This window comes from Oenanthe melanoleuca, chromosome 15 (genome assembly GCF_029582105.1).
Source record: "Oenanthe melanoleuca isolate GR-GAL-2019-014 chromosome 15, OMel1.0, whole genome shotgun sequence".
Lineage (NCBI taxonomy): Eukaryota > Metazoa > Chordata > Aves > Passeriformes > Muscicapidae > Oenanthe > Oenanthe melanoleuca.
Window position 1 is genome coordinate 2,738,258 of NC_079349.1, and position 17,765 is coordinate 2,756,022.

The 17,765-nt window shown below is 42.4% G+C and overlaps 1 protein-coding gene across 5 annotated transcripts in view; it reads right to left on the reverse strand.

Annotated features, from left to right (window-relative positions):
• Window positions 1-17,765, reverse strand: part of KDM2B (lysine demethylase 2B) — a 106,075-nt gene that overhangs the window by 29,676 nt on the left and 58,634 nt on the right. For all 5 annotated transcript variants that reach the window (XM_056504610.1, XM_056504609.1, XM_056504613.1 and 2 more), the window contains 2 exons: window positions 15,604-16,058; window positions 8,829-8,915 (listed from right to left, as the gene is read on the reverse strand). In XM_056504610.1, the coding sequence (XP_056360585.1) occupies window positions 8,829-8,915; window positions 15,604-16,058 (542 nt within the window). The remainder of the gene's footprint in view (window positions 1-8,828; window positions 8,916-15,603; window positions 16,059-17,765) is intronic.

The window sequence follows — 17,765 nt, forward strand, 5'->3', positions numbered from 1 at the left end:
AGGGATTAATGTCCATAATTGCACGGCCTGTACTGTGGAATGACAAATGCCTTCCCCACTGCTCTGCCAACGTGCTTCAATCCACAAACAAAACTACTCACTTCCAGATATGTAACTCAAAGCTTGGATTGTTTTGATGTTGAGGTGGTGGAGAGCAAAAGGATGTTGGAAGTCTTAAACCAGGTTCAAACTTAGCCTCTGTTGGCCAGCTCAGCAATAAACGTAGGCCAAGCTTCTGGTGATAAAATCTGAGACCTGTCAACTCATTTCACGCAGACTATCTAAGGAAAAGGTCTTAAGACTACAGTAGTTTTTATCAGCACTTTTGCTGTCATGGAATAAAGAGAGAGCTTCTGTCTTGAAAAATGGAAGTCAAGGTGTAGTTGGGAAAATTTCATATTACTGAATATTCGTGTCTGTGGTAGAAGAATGACAATGGGGAGGAATACATAAATCTTCTTGTGTGATACCTGGAGCACAACAGTTGGAAAACAGAGATGTCTGCTCATTTTTTTTCCAATCCATTTAGATTTCTAGCCAGAGTCAAAATGGCTCTAATTTACCTGTTTGATGTATTAATCACATAAAGGCATTGGTCAGATTTCAAAGCAAGTGGCTGAGAGTTGATAAGAAGTGAAAATATTAAGTCAAAGATGGAAGATTAAGAAGGTGCTCATTCAAGTCCTTGCTATTTATAATTACTCCCTGAAGGGACACAATATTTCAAGCACAGCCTCTTGAGGTGAGAAATAATCTGTCAAGTCACGAGGCAAAGGTTTTAGAAAAATACTGAGGCAATAGGCAGTGAAGCTCTTTTGTAGAGTCATGGAGTGGGCTGGTTGGAAGGGACCTTCAAGCCCATCTCACTCCAGCCCCTCAAGGTGTGTTGTGCATGTTACACACCCACCAAACCCTGAACTCATGCACCGAGTTACTGCACAAGTGAATCTGTCTGGAGGACTAATGTGTGCAAGAGACTGAGACAGCTCAGAAAAATAAACTGGTCAAGCAAGGAGCTGCCTTCCTGGGAAAGCAGAGGCTTGACAGGAACTCCCAGTAGCTCCAGCAGCTTTCACTCCTTTGCACAGTACCCCAAGAAACCTTTGGTTCTGGTGCATCAGGTTTTTTTCCTGCCTCCAAGTGTACTTAGCAGGGGAAGGCCTTAGTTCTGTATGTGTACAGCTACTGTGGGAAGTCCCCTAAAAAAACATATCCCCACAACCTCAACTATGTGGTTTTGTGTCTTAATAGATTTGTCAGGAGCCACAACTGGGGTATTTTTCTTGAATACATTTCAGCTCTCTCCTACCACATGGAATCAACTATCCTACAGTGTAAAAGAACACGAATTATTCAGAATTATTTAAATCACTGATTCCAATCACAATTTAAATCAGTAAAGAGAAAAACAAATTTAAATTGATTTAAATCCTCATTTTCTTTTATACTTGTGTTATTTTCTGGAAGAAAAGTAATTATTAGCATCTGATAACTATGAAGAAATGCCTGATTTGCAGTAGATTATGAACTTTATAATCAGGACCTTTTATCAACAAAAAGGATTCACAATGCACACATATTTGTATATGCAAATCTCCTTGCAGACTACTGGCATTTGAAATTGTTGTTGACACCAAACAGAGTTCAGGCTCTGCTGTGTGGGATCGCTTCAAACACCTTTAAGCTGGTGCCTGGCAAGAATGAAATGTGACAGTTTAAATCTCCTTTTTGCTCCTGCACCACTTGGAATGACTGATGGAAAACTTACTTGAATCTCAACCAGAAAAATACACCATACAACAACTTACCCAGAATCTCAACCATAAAATACATCATACAACAATTTACACAGGATTCTTTTGCTGTCTTATCTACCTTTATCTTTTTTATCCTTTCCAAGTTTTTTCTAACACCAGATAGACTCGATTTTTACTTTAATTCTTAAGTGCTTGTTTTTAATTGTCAGTATGTGCTTTCTAATACATTTGTATTCCCACAGGAAGTTCCCTGAGTAGATCTCCAAGGAACTGGCCTGTCTTAGGGAATCTGGCAGAGTTTTCCCACTGCTGCTACATGGAATGTTGCTTTCCTGGTGGTAGCCCCGGGCAGGCTCCTGAAGCTGATGCTGGTTTGATGTTGTGCCATTTCTACGTGCTCAGATCTGTTTCAGCCACCACTCTGGTTAAAACACTAATTGCTGTAACGAGTCCCTCACTGCTCCTGCTTCTCTGGGTGGAGCTGGCCCAGCGATAGCTATGGCAGGAATTCTTAGTAAGCAAGCAAGTAAAAACTGGAAGCACTTATTCAAAGGTTTTCAGGAATGTTCTTTGTCCACCTCACACCTCTCCCCCTGAACTGAAAGAAAACCTGATATAAAGCAATGCTCAACACTTCTGAAAAATCACATTAGTTTCAAGTTAATCAAAACACTCCATTTTATGCTTTACCCCCTAATTTTTGCATACAATCAAATTTATTGTGTTCACTGTTTCTCAGTCCATTTACTTACTATTTCTTAGGTTTGATCCAATGCATAATGTCACATAAAATTGAATCCATAAATAAAGGAGCTCTGTTATTAAAAACTGGTAGATTTTCTTCTCTTGCCAGCATTTTTAAGGTCAAACACCAAAGAGGAAAAAGGTTTCCTTGCTGGAAATGGCAGCCAACATATGAAAGTACACAGAGATATCTATGGGTTCTAGATCTGGAGAAGGTGGCTAATCCTGCTGACTTTTATTATTTAAAATACAGGTTCATTCTAAAAATCTACCACCCTTTTCACCATAGCTATCTACTGTTCTTCTTGTGTGCTCTTTGGTTCAGACTGTGAACAATGATTTGAAATCTTGTTTCCAGCTCAAATCTATTTATGGGATGTTTATATTCACTTCTTCCCATGCCAACATTGTCCATTAGCTTAAATAACTCTTTTCCTGCCCCGATGATTATACTCCCTGAAGCACTTACACAACAATCATCTGCTGGGCCATGCTGAACCAGGCATGTCCTGCCAGTCCCTCCTCTCCAACATCACATCTTGAATATATGTGGTTGTGGAGTGCCACATTCACCCTCACCTCAAAACTACCTTTAATGGAACCAGAATAGAGGGGGGGGGGAAAAAAAAAAGCTCAAATGTATGGTTTTTGTACCACAAAAGACTGAACTGACTTGTGATTTTCAGCTTGGGAATAGAGGAAAAAACATTGAAACACAGTAGTGGGGACAAAAAAAATCCTTGACAGCACAGAGATGAACAGATACCTCATTCAAATTTCTCAGAATGCATGGTACAGAGGGCATGAAGTGTATTTATGATATTAAAGATCTGAAGCAACATAAGGAAGTACTTATCTACACAGAGCTTTATTAAACCGCAGGGGACACTGGCACAGGATGCTGAGGAGATCAAAAAGATCAACAGGTTCCACAAATTATTAGGTAAATTCACTGAGAGAAAAAAATTCTACCAGGGGACACTAAGCAGAAAAGATGAAGATACGATCTTCCATCTTAACAAGGAAGATAAGCAAAGGGAATCTCCGTATTTCTGCTTTGTTCCTACGACTCCTTTAACAGCTGTGATGGCACCACCAGGAACAGGACAGTGCTACAAGGACTGTGGGCTGCTGGAACATGGCTTTCCTCAGCCACAGGATCAGCCTTTTGCACTGCCTCTCACAGATTAGTACCTATGAGTTAATCCTTTTTTTTCAGATCCATGGATGTGTCTGTAGAACTCTGCAAAAAGATTTCTAGTAAAAAGAATGAGGCACAAAGTGAACTGCTGTACAACAGGACAGAACTCACTAATGAAATCAGATGCTGCTATCCCAGAAGGGCCCTTTCAATGTGATGCCCACCCATGACTACCCCAACCCAAAAAAACCCAGCCTGAGGGATGCCTTCCTTTTTTTTTTTTCAATGATCATTTTTTCTTCCTGGTTCTTATGCCCTGATACAGAGCTGTGAACATTATTTGCATTGCCAATTGCAGGAAAACTGATGTTTAAAAAAAACACAATAATCCAATCAAAGTTTCAGTTTATGGTCTTTACTAATTAAATAGGAATATTACTATTTCCTTATTATACTTCTCAGCTATCTTCTTTTAAAAATCAACAGGTAAAAATTACATGGAGAAAGAGTAGGAATAGGCATCAGAGAAATAGCCACATATTGCAGCACTGTTAACCAGCTACTGAAAATTACAGCTCCATCTCCTGCTCACAGCCAGACCTAAATGTATTTGGACACTCACTCTCATTGCAAATGCAGTGGCTTTAGTTTTGTGCCAGGTAAAAGAGATGAAAATCCAGCTCCCAGTCTGCATTTCTAATTCTTCACAGAACAGGAGAGTCCAAACATATTTTAGTTCTTTATAGCTGTTCTTCATAGACAACTAAAGATCTTTATCACGATAAAAACAGAAGGCAGTGCCACAGAGTGTAATTACATGCTGCTGGAGTTGACTGTTTTCTTCCAGAAATAGGAAATGGTTTGAAAAACGTGGTTTCTGCTTGAACCATATTCTGAGTTCCTTAAATAAAATACTATCCCTAATTCCTGTGCAGATAAATGGGAGCTCTGGTTCTGTAAGGCTGAGCAACTCATGGGAGGGGGTTCTGAGACTGGGCTTGGCAGTCACCAGCTTCCTGCACCAGTGACCAGCTGTGAGCTGCCACAGTGGAAAATCAGGTTTAGGCTCTGTTCACACCAAAAGTTCATGTCCCAGGGATGGGGCAGAAGTTATCTGGAATGATTTCTCGCTCCTATTTAGTTGCTGAAGGACCCAGCACTTGAAGGCAGTGTGCCCTATGGAGCTCTTCCCTTCAGACAGCATTGCACAGCAGGATTTGATCAAAGGGTGGCCTTGATGATCCTGGAGGTTTTTGCAACCTTAATGATCCATGAACTGCAGCCCCCCATATCACACTGAGCCCTGCACCAAGTGAGGACAGGCCACTGCTGCACAGCCCCCGCCACAGGAACAGGATGGGGGCTGCACATCCACAGCTGCATCCGCGCCGGCAGCCAGTGGGAAATGTCCTGCCTGAAGGTACAGAAACTGTCAGGCAGCCATCAGGACAAGCAGGTTTCAAACATCCACTCAGTCCCACATTCCTGATTCCTTCAACAGACTTAAATTAGGGTTGTTCTACATATCCTAAGACCCCTGGCACTGGACTGTTTTCTCCTACTGTACAGCTAAAGAAAAATATAGGTTCTTCTTCTGAAATAGTTTCCAAAGGGGAAAGAAAAAAGGTGCCTAAAGGAGAGTAATTATTGTGCTAAATAATTATCAATAAATTATAAGAAGTACAAGCAACTCAAAATAGCTCCATAAAGATGAGTAAATATAATCTGAAGAGGTGTCTATGAATCACACTCTTATTACCACAAAATAATAATGGTTCGTACATTTTACTACAGAACTTTCCACTGAAGATGCCAGAGATCTTTATAAACATTAATTTCACCTCCCAGCCTCCCAGATGGGAAGCCCCATCTCCACGTCTCCATCTCCTGCTCAGGGAGCAGGAATGTGCCATTCACCTCACACGACACAAGGTGCTGCAGCAGAGCTGGGAACAGGCACAGACCCCGGCCTCCCATTTTGTGCACTAACCACAAGATCATCAAATGTCACCCAGTTTTCCATCTCCTCAATAACCATTGCTGATTATCACTTCTGTTTCTTTTCCCAGAGAATCATTCTCTTTGTCAGGTAGCTGCAGTGTGACTGGCAGCCCCAAATGCCTTTGGAAAAGGTGGACAGAGCAAGGCACTGAAGGCCATGGCACATGATGGGTCTTCCCTGTACTTGGGTAAATGTCCTGCCCATTACAACTCATCCTCTCTGAAGTGGGATTTGAGGTGAATGAACATATTTCCTCCTTAAACCCCAGCATGTCACAGGCTTCAAGCAGCTGTTCTGCAGCTCTGTGCATGCTGCTCACGTCACACTCACAACATGTGAAAAACACTGACTCTGTTTTAAGGGGAAATATTATTTGCTGCTTTGAAAATCATTCAGGTTATATCAAGGGCACATTCTTTCAAAGCAAGTCAGTGTAACCAAGCTCGACCTTCCCCAACTTGGGTTACTTTCACAGACACTCCCTGTCCCTATTCCAGGGATCTCTGACTTTAGCCAGTATTCTCTCCCTCTGCTCTTTGCTTTCCTCACTCCATCCCTTTTCAGTACTTGCTTCTCTCCTAATCCTGCTCTCTCACCATTTCTAGTCTCTTCCCCTCCTTTCTTTACAGTAATTTCCATCTTCTTTGAAATGTTTTGGCATTTAATGCTGGCTTTATTCTTCCTTCTCCATCTGCTGCTCTTGTCTTTCTAAATCTCTTCTGGAGCCTTCCTCGGGAGAAAGCAAGAGAGATGCACTCTGTTCCATGTACTGCTTCATCTTTCTGGATTTTATTCCCTTCTTTTCCTTCATGGCTTGGAATCAGACAATCCTCCTGTCCCTAGAAGCTGATAGCAATTCAAATGTCTCCTTGCAGCCCCACAGGAGCGGGTACTGTGCTGTACTGGATCTCCTGCTCCCTCTGAATACAAGGACTTCAGGAAATATCTGCCATTTCTCCTGTAAATACTACAAGAGCAAGACTGCAGAAAGCAAAATTAGTGGTAGATTTGACTCCCCTGCCTTGTGCTCAACATTTGTGGGATCTTCTGGCCATGGAGACTTGCTCCACCAGCTACAATCCATTTTCCAAGGGAGTTTCCCCCTCCCTAGGGGTTTTTCTTCTCTGCAAAATCTTCTATTTCATTATCAGGGCTTACAAGGAACAAAGGAGAAATAACCAAGCTTAACTACTAAAACTCCTTTTACACAAATCTCCCCTATATTGTCTTTCCCACAGATTTTAATTTGGGACTCAAAGGCTCAGCTCTAAAACATCTCTTCCCAGCCTGTTCACTTGGCCTCTGTTCCCAGGAAGGGAAATAGCTGGAACATGGAAGATGACAAGGACATTTGCCAATCAGAAGCACAACAACAAATTTCTCTTGGGAAATGTGCAGCCCTATCTGCATGTGTACCTTTGAACTAAAACATAAGACATAACACAAACTGATCACAGATTAAGCAAAGCAAATATGAAGAGAATGGTGAAAGGATTTTTTCTGCTATCAATTTTTGTTTATTTTGAAACTTCAACTGAAAGTCTGACTTTCTGTAAAAGTTTTCCTTGAATTTGTTATTAATTAGTATGTTTGATATTGTCATACAACTGGGAATGATGCCTCCTAAAAGTTTTTGCTTTCAGAAAGGCAGAAGGAAAATAAACCTGAAAAAAGTCCCCTTGCAGCCAGCAAGATGGATTTTGCAAAAAAGGGTAAGATTTGAGTCACAAAAATTACAAATCCTTTACAGTTGCAGTTATGTTGCCAATACACAGAAATAAAATAGAAGAAATGAAGCATTTATCAAGGTTCCAAAATAAAGTGAACAAGAACAGTAACAAATGCCAAAGCTTATAAAAGCCTCAAAGCACTCAGATCCTCCCTTCTCTCACAAACTCAAAAGGGAGTCAGTTGTTCCTTAGTTTTATCTTATGTTTCCCACACCACCTTTTCTCTGGTCACAGGGATTTTTTTGCTTTATTCAGTGCCTAAAATATACCTGACCATGGAATGAGCAGCAGCCATAAAACCAGAGGAGTGGAGAACCACACACCTATTTCTCAAGGTTTTCCAGTGTTGTTTCTAAACCAATGTTTTAAACACAGAGCACATTCTCATGGATTTATTATAAGCTAAAAGGGAAATATTTTTTTAACAAGACACAATTCCTCTGAAATGTGCTGAGCTAAAACCCAAAAGGAGACCAAGAAGGAACATGATGCGCTCATCCTGCCCTACTCTCCTCTGGCAGGTCCATGTTTATGGTCTCCTACTTCCCACCTGCAAACAGCAAATTCTCCTGGCTGCATGTGCCATAACAAGTTCACCAGCATAAAAAGTGAGAACTGAGTGAATTATCTTCCCTGATAATTATTTTAAAGATATCTACAATGATAGCAACAACAGATTTTCAGATCAAAGCCTGATTTAAGCTGACCGATCCCTTCAGCGTTTCTAAAGAAATAATGAATTATAAAACTAATTCAGTGAAAAATGAAAGTAAAAATAGAAGCGATGAGACATCTTCTAAATAAGCAAAGCTGCTTTTACAGCATGCTGAATAACTGGAGTGTGGTAAACATACCACTGTTATAAATAACAACCAGCCTTTTGACATTGTTCTTTCGTTAATTATTTCAAATTCTTTATCAGCCTTAACGACGCAAACGTCATGGTTCTCCTGCAAAGTGAAAAGAATTACTCCCATGTATAAGAGGAAAAATTAGGATATAAGGACAGAAAGCAATGCTTCAAAGTTACAGAGGCACATTGCACAGAGAACTCAGGAAGTCTCGTACTGTAAGAGAAAAACCATCCTCTCGTTCAGACCAGAGTGCTCTCTAAGTGATTGATTTGTAGCATTTACACATCATTTAATTTTACACAAAGTGCAACAAAATTTTTAAAATTAACCATAATTAGTAAACGATAAAGACATATCAAAGTTCTATACTGATAAGTAAGGCCCAAAGCAATTATTTTTAAATGGAAACTCTGATTTCTCCCTGCTAAGGCACCTTCTCGTTTTGCTTCAAGACTTAATCATCAAACCATTAAAAGTAACATTTTGTGTTAAAAATGCTAGCAGCTGCCAACAGATTACACACAGCACTTTGTCAGATTATAGATAAATAAACACCAGACCAGGCACAACAATGATTAGTAAGTAATTGTGTCTCATTACCTTTGTGGTCTTCTTGGGCCAGCTGACCACAGGGACACCCGAAATGGCAAGATTTTGGTCATCATCAGCATGTTCCTTCAGTATGTTCTGTTGCAAATGAAAAGGCCTTTATTAACCAGAGAAACATTTCTCCAACTCAAGAGTGCAGAGACCTACAGAAGAGAATACTCTGCTCCTATGGCAGAGTGACAAAATCTCTGCAAGTTACTTTTGCTTCCAAACTTCCAATTCCTACTGAAACTCTTGTACTTGTCATTAACATCCAATATGTAAAACTTCTTGCAAAACAGGCAGAAAAGTCAACCCTCAATCACCTCAAATGTTACAGAATTCTTTAATATTGGTGTGTCCAAGACCAGTGTCTCACCACTATCATCTCTCTCCCTCAAATCCAGGTCACTAAATCCCAACTGACCCCAGAACAGACCCCTTCTCTCCTAATCAAGGCTACAGCAGGCCTGAGAAGCAGTGAGACTCTGCCCCTGTTATTTCTGCCATCATAGGGCATCAGGTGTGTAGTCTGGAGCAATCCTCAGATTTCTGGTGATTCAGGTAAGCCAAGAACAAAAATGCACTCTGGAACCTTTCATCTTTTTGCACATGGCAATCCAAGAGCACCATCATTCCCACTGCACTTCCTTCCCCCACAATGGGCAGGACAGAGCTGCTGGAATCCAGTTCCCTTTTTGTGACCAGCTGAGGCATTCAGGTTCCTGAGTGTTCAATAGGAAAGGATCTAACTATGGACAGCATTAAGGGAAAAAGATTGGTCTCCCCTCCCTTCCACCCCCACCAAACCCTTTTCTTTGATGCACTGCTCTAGAAATTTTGTGAGTGGGTTGCACAGGCTGACACAGCTTCCACCACTCTGACTCACTCCCATGACCAGTAACTCAACACAGAGGTGGTAAAACACTCAGTGGTGCAGCTGGGAATAGTCCACACTCGCCTCCCATGACTCCCTACGTGCTCACTAATTTAGCTACAAAGCTCTTCATTTTGGAGTTCAGGTGGCTGAAAAGGAAGAAATGAAAACAAAAAAAAAAAGGAGTCAGAAGGAGGATTCTGCTGTGCTGCTGAAAACTGAAGGCCAAATCAGCACTAACAGGTTAAAGACCAAAAAAGAAAAGCTCCAGTAGAACAAAGGAGAATGGCAGGTTGGAAATCACCTCAACAGAATTTTTTGGAGATGACCCCAGATGATGAAGTTCAGCAGTGCTGTTCCCAAGTATATGAAAAAAGCTTAATTAGCCAACAACAGGCAGGAGGCTGTCAGTCCCCAGTGCAGCACTCTAGTAATTAGTAATTTCACACACTATACAAAAAGAGCTTAAAATACAGTAATTGTTTTAATAGGGAGTGCACTTGGAATTCATCTGTAATCATCCAACTAAAGCCCAGAGCATGATGCCATGTTCCAGTCCCCAGGAGCCTGAGTTTGGATGAGTGTCCCTGGGGCTGACTTTCTCCCTGGAGCTCAGACAACCTGTCCCACTCAGCCCAATTCCCCAGCCTGTGCTGAAATGAGAGCTGTGCTGCTCCTAGACAGCCCAGCCCCAGCACTGCAGTGCTCCTGCAGACACCAGCAGGGCTGCTGGTGACACTGGTTAGGCTGAAAGCAGCACCAGGGACCAAAATAAGCGATACCAGTTCAAGCCCAGTTTCATCAGCCCAGCTCTGTGGCTGCACTCAGGGCTTTGCAGAGGTGAGGAGTAAAAGCCAGCTTGCCCCAGCCTGGCTGTGATGCAAAGTTTGTATTGTACCTGCTCTTCCAGTACAACACCCAATAACTTTTACACAGGGACCAATCAGTGGTAAATTAACTCTTGGCCAAGCTGAGGTGAAGTGAGAACCTCTTTTCTTGTGTCCTTTTTATTTGGAGAGAGATCACTGCATTAACTGAGCTGTGACCACATTCTGAAAGTTCAATCCTAAAACCAAGAGCTCTTTTGTATTCTCATTGCAAAGCCAAAATTCTCCAGAACAAGGAGGCAGTTTGAGAGCCATAAACAAAGGACAAATTAATCCCTTTTTACTCTGCTACTCTTGGGTTTGAAAGCCTGTAAGACAGAAAACCTGAACATTTCCACTATCGACTGTCAGAGACTCGGAGTTCAATGGAAAGCACAGCATATTCCAAGAACTTGGCAAGGTAATGAAGGTTTCTTGTTATCGTATGTGTCACGTGAAAATATTATCCAAGGAGAAATGTAAAACTATGGCAGCTTATCATCTGAGGCAGCTGAAAACAACGGCTGTCTGCGCTCAGAGCCACAGCACAGCCACACTTGCGCTGACTGGAGCGTCAAGTGTCAGCTCACAACAGGCTGGGGGAGGCAGGGTTTTGTTCACCTGCTTAAAAACAACAAAAAAGGAGATAAAGAAAAACCATGAGGCTGCAGTTAGAGGAACAACGTGATGCTCTTCAAGCACAAGGTGGCCAGATTCATTACACTTGAGGGCTGTAGTGACAACAGCAGGTATGAAGACACGAAGCTGATTAACTGTGTAAGAATTCAGTTTAGCCATTAATTTCAAAAGCACAGCAAGGAATGACTCCCCTGAAATGCATTCAGTAGACGGAGGTTTTTTTCTGTCATCAGAATGAGAAGGGGGTAAGATTTCTTGGCAAGAAAAAGTAAGAACATATTTCAGTAGATATCATCTGTCTTGCACAAGAATCTTCTCCTGCTGCCAAGGAGTTGCAGATATTTGACAACCTCTGTTCTTCAAACCGAGTTTCTTCTGCTCTAATGGACTTCCACAGGCCCTTCTGAAGAAGGGCAGTGTTTTTACTTTGAAGTGGGCAAAGTCTGTGGCATCAGTAAGAGGCAGATCTCACAATCCTGTTCCCCAACATCAGCAGAGGAATTACCATCCTGCTGCTAACACCCAGAAATGCTATGTGCAGAAATCAGAGGCTCACACAGGTGAGTATCCCTGGCAGTGGGTTTAATGTGTGTGGCTGCACTGCCACAGCCAAAGGTCTGCTCAGCTTTACCTGTCCTGTGACCTGGAGTGCAGACTACACCGAGGAGTACTATGGTCACCTCCCTCTTCTTCGTGCATTTGCCCACCCCAGCACTGCTGCAGCCAGCAGGGATTTAATTCCCTGTTTGGGCTGAGGGAAGAACTGACCTGCTCTCCAAGTGAAGCCTGTTCCACACAGCAAATAAGCCTCCCTTGTGCTGCTGCACTCCATCGATCATGGTGATAAATGGGTGCTCAATCTGCAGAGGCAGCAGTTGGCACTTCTGGATTGCTGTGTCCTCACCAGACAGGCACACTTAGTTTGGAGCCCAGATGATGTGTAAGGAATTTACACAGGCTTAGTTTAGTTTTCAGTCTCTCTTCTCATAAGGAAAATAAATTACTTTACTTCAGAAAGTCTCACCTACTTGACATTAAATAGCTGTATACAGCTGTGGTTGTGTTTACCACTAAGAGCAGTAATCCAGTCAGCCATCCTTTCCTGTGCTCTAGCTCAGCTGGGAAAGCATGGATTCATTGTGAGCTACCCCGATTAGTTCTGTGAAACTCCACATCACTGAATAAAATGGTTTCCTTTCTCCAGTTTAACTATCCATATCCTGTTTTCTGAAAACATTAATTATCTTCCTGAAGCACAAAGACAGACTTGAATGTCATACAAAAAAGTTCCCGAGTGTATTTCATTAAGAAATAAAAGTGCTACAATAAACACTGATTTATTTGCTTCAGGAAGAAACTTGTTTAAGACTTTCCAAGCAGAGCAAGAGCTTTCAGACTTTGTCAGAGCATGTTCTTGCTATGCATTTGTTAAAAATAACTCTCAAATGGGTGCACTAAAAGGGTACTTCTAATAGGAAGCATTATTAATACATCAAATGCCTGAAAGTTGGGTTGCCCATGAAATAAACCTTGTTAATACAGCCAAATACAGTCACAGCATGGGTCACTTGCACAGCTCCTGTAGGATTCCTGCCTCCATTCAGTCACACAGCTGACTGGTGCTCTGGGTATTCACCAGAGTGAGGTAAAGGGGCCAGGCCTTTACTCACTCCACTGCGGATGCTATCAGCAACCCCCCCACATTATTATCTGTACATGTTGGAAAACTAGTAGCAAAGTAAGAGAGAACATGATTCAGTGATCAAGGAGATAAATACCATTCTGGAAAATGGACTGTTTTTCTTCCTCTGCCATTATGTCTCTATGTGGTACAGGGCAAACCTTTTAAGTCAAGTTTCCACAGGGCGTCATGAATTGTGTGCTTCTGCTCTTCCTCACGCCTGGCTTGGGATCTGGATGCTAAAGCCACTACTGATTCAATAAAACTAAAATCATCTTTTGCACATATAATCATTAAATACACTAACTGTCCTGTGGCACATAAAGCCAGTATCCAAAATTACTTTTATCTTCATCTCTTTGCACCCCAGTTCCCTGTGATAACAGCTCACCCATTATGTGTGGAGGAGAGGGTGAGGGTCCCTGGGAACCCCAAGGGAACATTCATCAGCTGAGGGGCTGAACATCAGTACCTGATGGAACAGCAAGGATGGAACAGCTGCATCCTCACAGCAAACAGGGATCCTGCAAGGGCCATTATGTTGGATGCATGCTCAGAGGACTCAAATCTGTCACTTGGCAATTCCTCCCTCAGCATGCTCCATCCTTTGAAGGTAAAAGCTCTAAACACACACACACTTGGGTTTGATTATCTTTTTTTGAAGTGAATAAACTGAATAAAACAAACCTCATGCTCTGAGGAGATCAGATGCTGTGGCTCCACTGCACTGCTCTCTACATCAATGAACCCAGTGGCACAAAGGAGTGATGGGCTGCTGCACCCAGGGTCCCAGAAGCACATGGGAATGGGTCACACCTTGTCAGTGGCTGCCTGTGGCAATTTGCTGTGCTGGGAATCCTGGTCTCCCCTCCTGAGCTGGGAGCAAACATACTCAACTTCCCCTAACTGCCCCCATTCCTCCAGAGCACCTGGAAGTTGATTGTGCAACCACAGGGAGTTATGGAGGAAGCTGACTGTATGGGCTTTCATTAATTTACTCTGACTCCCACTCTCTGAAAATTGAGGGCTGGCTTATATGTGGGTCAATACTATAAAGAGATGGGTGAGAAAGTTCTTCAGGCACTTTTCAAGAAGATGTTTGAGTTAGCATGGTTTTAAAAAAGTCTCACTCTGACTAATCAGTCACAGACTGGCCAAACATCCAGAGGTGATTCCAGGGGAAGCAATCCTGCAGCATGTCTGATGTTTAGATGTGGTCATGGGCTCTCTAACCAGCAGGGAACCATCAGGATCCAGATGTTGGGCTACATCCTGATGGTTACAGTGTGTGCTGACAAGGACAGAAATTTTAGAAGCAGGCAGTTATCAAAGGAGATGGAACAGCAAGCTGTACACAATCCGCTGGCAGGTGCTCACTTAATACCAGTTACAGCACAGTATCACCAAAAAGGTGATGCTGCCCTTTTTTAAAAATGTCCACTTGTAGTTCTCCATCTCTGTAGTCAGTGAATCCACTGCTCTGGGGAGAGTAGGAAAACAGATACTCCCACACAGAGCTTCAAGCCAGATTCACATATGGCACCTTGCTGTGTTCTAGGGAGATGTCTCACAGCACTCTGGAGTCTGTCATCCAGACAGGGAGCATGATCCCACTCAGAACATCTGCACAAGCCATTATATGTTGCACCCCTTGCTGGATTTTTAAGTGAAAATTATTCTGTACATCAAGCTTGGAGAAGTAATGTGACCATTCTTTCTGCTTCACCACAAATTCAACTTCTGGTCTTTTTTTGATTTCTGATTAAAAGATGACTGATCCCAGAGCAAGCTCATGAATCTACATCCACAACTTAGAGCAGGTGTGTTCACTTTCACGTACAAAGTGGCTGATTTTGCAAGAAGAGAATTTCTGAGCTCTTGTGGTTTACCAGAACGAGAACAGTGTATCACACTTCCAAGCTCCACAATCAGGGAATGTGGTTCCACTGCACACTGCACATGTTCAGCCTTCTCTAACTGGCTTTGAAGCCTTTCTAAGCAGCTGTTACACCACTTGCACTAAAATAGTATAGATTCCCTCCACATTTACCACATAAACACGTATTTTTCTCCTCAGATTGTACCTTACATAGCTCTTGTGTATAGAAAATATGTAACTGAAGACCCATACTGTTCACAGACTGAAAATCTACAGAGAAGTTGTGTCACTAGTGAGCACTTACTCCTCACACCAGCTCCAAAACCAATATATTGTACCAGTGGAGAATAATTATCAACCTATAGAGGGCAATGGAGGAAAGGAAAATGAAAAAGGTGAAAGAAAAAAAAAAGCAACTGAAGTGTTAGACAATCTATCTTCTGAGCTGCAATCAAGTATTTACATTTTGAATGTGTCAGCTAATGAGGTGTACACCAGGGAGACACGAGACCAAAAAGGGCTGATTAAGACTATAAATATAAACAGACTTTTTGAGGTGTAATATTTACATGTGGAACATAACAAGTGCTGAATTATGAAAGGATATAAACTTTTGGCCCCTACTGTGACAGCCAGAAAGGACTCTGTCACTTAAATCTGGCTGCAAACAGGAGCCAGAGACAGCTTTGGTTCAAGAAATCATTTCCCTGTCTGTGGCAGAGCAGCCTGACATGAGCTGGTCACCACATACGAGCTGCCACCCCTCTGCAGCAGAACTTTGCCTTCTGCTCTCCTGCTGTGCCCCCAGAGCAGAGTTTGTGTGACCAGCAGGTCAGCACACCCACCTTCATGTCCTCCAGGAGAGCCTGCGGGTCTTCAATGCCTTCTGGAACACACTTCTTGTTCTCTGGGAGAGATTCAAGCTTTTCCACCAGGGCTTTTAAACCCTTCAGTTCAAATTCTGTGAGGTGAGTCCATTTGGTTGAAACTTCTGTAGCTGGAGACCCCGTGGGTGTTTTGGGATAGTCCGTGGGGGTCGTTGATTTTACACTGTCATCTGATTCATTAGACAAAGTTCTTTTTAGGTACCTCATCACTGTGGCTTTTTGTTTCCTCCCTGCAGCCTCCTTCCCTTCTGAGTGTGTGCTGTTGGGTGAGGAGGAGCCATCCACCAAGGATTTAGAGTTCTTATCCAAGCTGTCATCCTTCTCCTCCTGGAGATGGGCATCACAAGATTCTTCATCCATGTCTAACCACGAATCTGATGAGTAGCTGTCTGTGCTGCGTTTTCTTTTTGCATCTGGAAGTTAGAAAAAGAATGCTGAATTTTTAGCCACTGTAACCTCACAGCTGAAGCACTTCTGTACCACTGGGGCCAGGTGCTGCTTATTTCAAAGGGCACTGGAGAATGGTTTAGTGAGTATGTGACAGGAATGGGCTTTATTCAGCTGATTTTTAATTTTTTTTCTTTGAGGGGGGCGCTTGTTTGTCTGTTTTAATGCTGGTTTTCATTAACATCTACTCAGTTCAAATGACTGGGAAACATTTAGGGAAAAATTATGCTTTCTTCAAAGCTTCAGTCCTCTATGCCTTCAATTAGGAGTAGGCAGAGCTCTTAAGTCACACACAATTAATTTTCCCACAAATCCGAAAAAGACCAGATTCGGCAGCTTTACAGCTTTAAGAGGAGAGTTAGCACAGAAGGAGGAGGGGGAAATGATGGGAGAAAGCACGTTAAAATGCTGTACATCATCATTCTTCCAGGAACCCTGCACAGCACAAAATCAACTCCTCACTACTTTTCCCCTCTGCAAGCAACTAACTGTTGATAAAACAAGAGCCCCCAGTTGTTAGTGCATGAATACTCATTGCTCTTCTGAGACAGAGGATTTTTTAACTGTGCTTATTTTACGACAACAAGACAAAACACACTGAGAAACACAGGGACTGTCACAGCTACATGCTACTGGTTTTCTTAATGCCATTCCCAATACATTTTAGGTACTTCTCAGGAAAATTTAAAGGCAAGTTTCTGAGTCTAAAGAACTATTAATCCTAATTTCCCCCCAAGAGCCCAAATTGTTACCCGACTCTGTGCAATCAAGCAGTGAAAGCAATGTAGGAAACCAGTGGCCATGGTTCCCTCAAGCACACATCTTTTCTTATTTATTAGACACAATTTCACTTACTAAGTGAACAACATTGAATGCAGGCTAGCAACAGCAGGAATTTCTGTGGAAAATACAGTTAACACTGGCAACACCCAGTTAAGTCAATGTGAGTTTTATTACTGGCTGAAATGGGTATGAGATCAAGCTGCAAACAAAAACACTGTGAAGGAAACAGAAGTCACACAGAAAAAGTGAGAGAACAATTAATGAAAAGTTCCTTTCACAGCTTCCATGCTTTGCAGTGCAGTAGTTTTGGATTAGAACAATGTGAACCATGCTTAGGGAAGGATTAAATGGACATTAATGAGAAAGCTCAGCATCCGGTTGTTTAACAGTGAGGTTCAAAACAAATGCTGGAGCCCAGTTCCAAGCTAGAGAAATCCTCCTGATCACAGAGATGCTCCTTGTCTGTGCACAGTCTGTGCCATCCTGTCACAAACACACTGGTCACAGATGCCACAGGCAGTGGCAGTGCCTGGCTGCTCAGCTCTGCAGTTCCCAGTAAAAATCCTGCAAGGCCAGCCCAGTTCTGTGTTACTGCCCCAGATTCACAAGTTGGTCACCTCACACTTCTCAGGGCAAGTGTGCTGATGCTACAGGGCCTGCAAAAATCCAGCAATTCTGTCCAGTATACTCCTTCAGACAAGGCTTGCATTTTTCCTCAAAACCAAAATGGCCATGAAATGACTCCTGAAAGGCAAGTTTCAGCTGAAATGCCTGTGAAAAAATGGCAGCCACAGAAAATACCAGGGTGCAGCCAAATCCAGCTCCATCCACAGGGCAGGGTAACTTCTTCCCTGCAACCCTTCAAAAAATCCCCACAGATTATTTTGTGT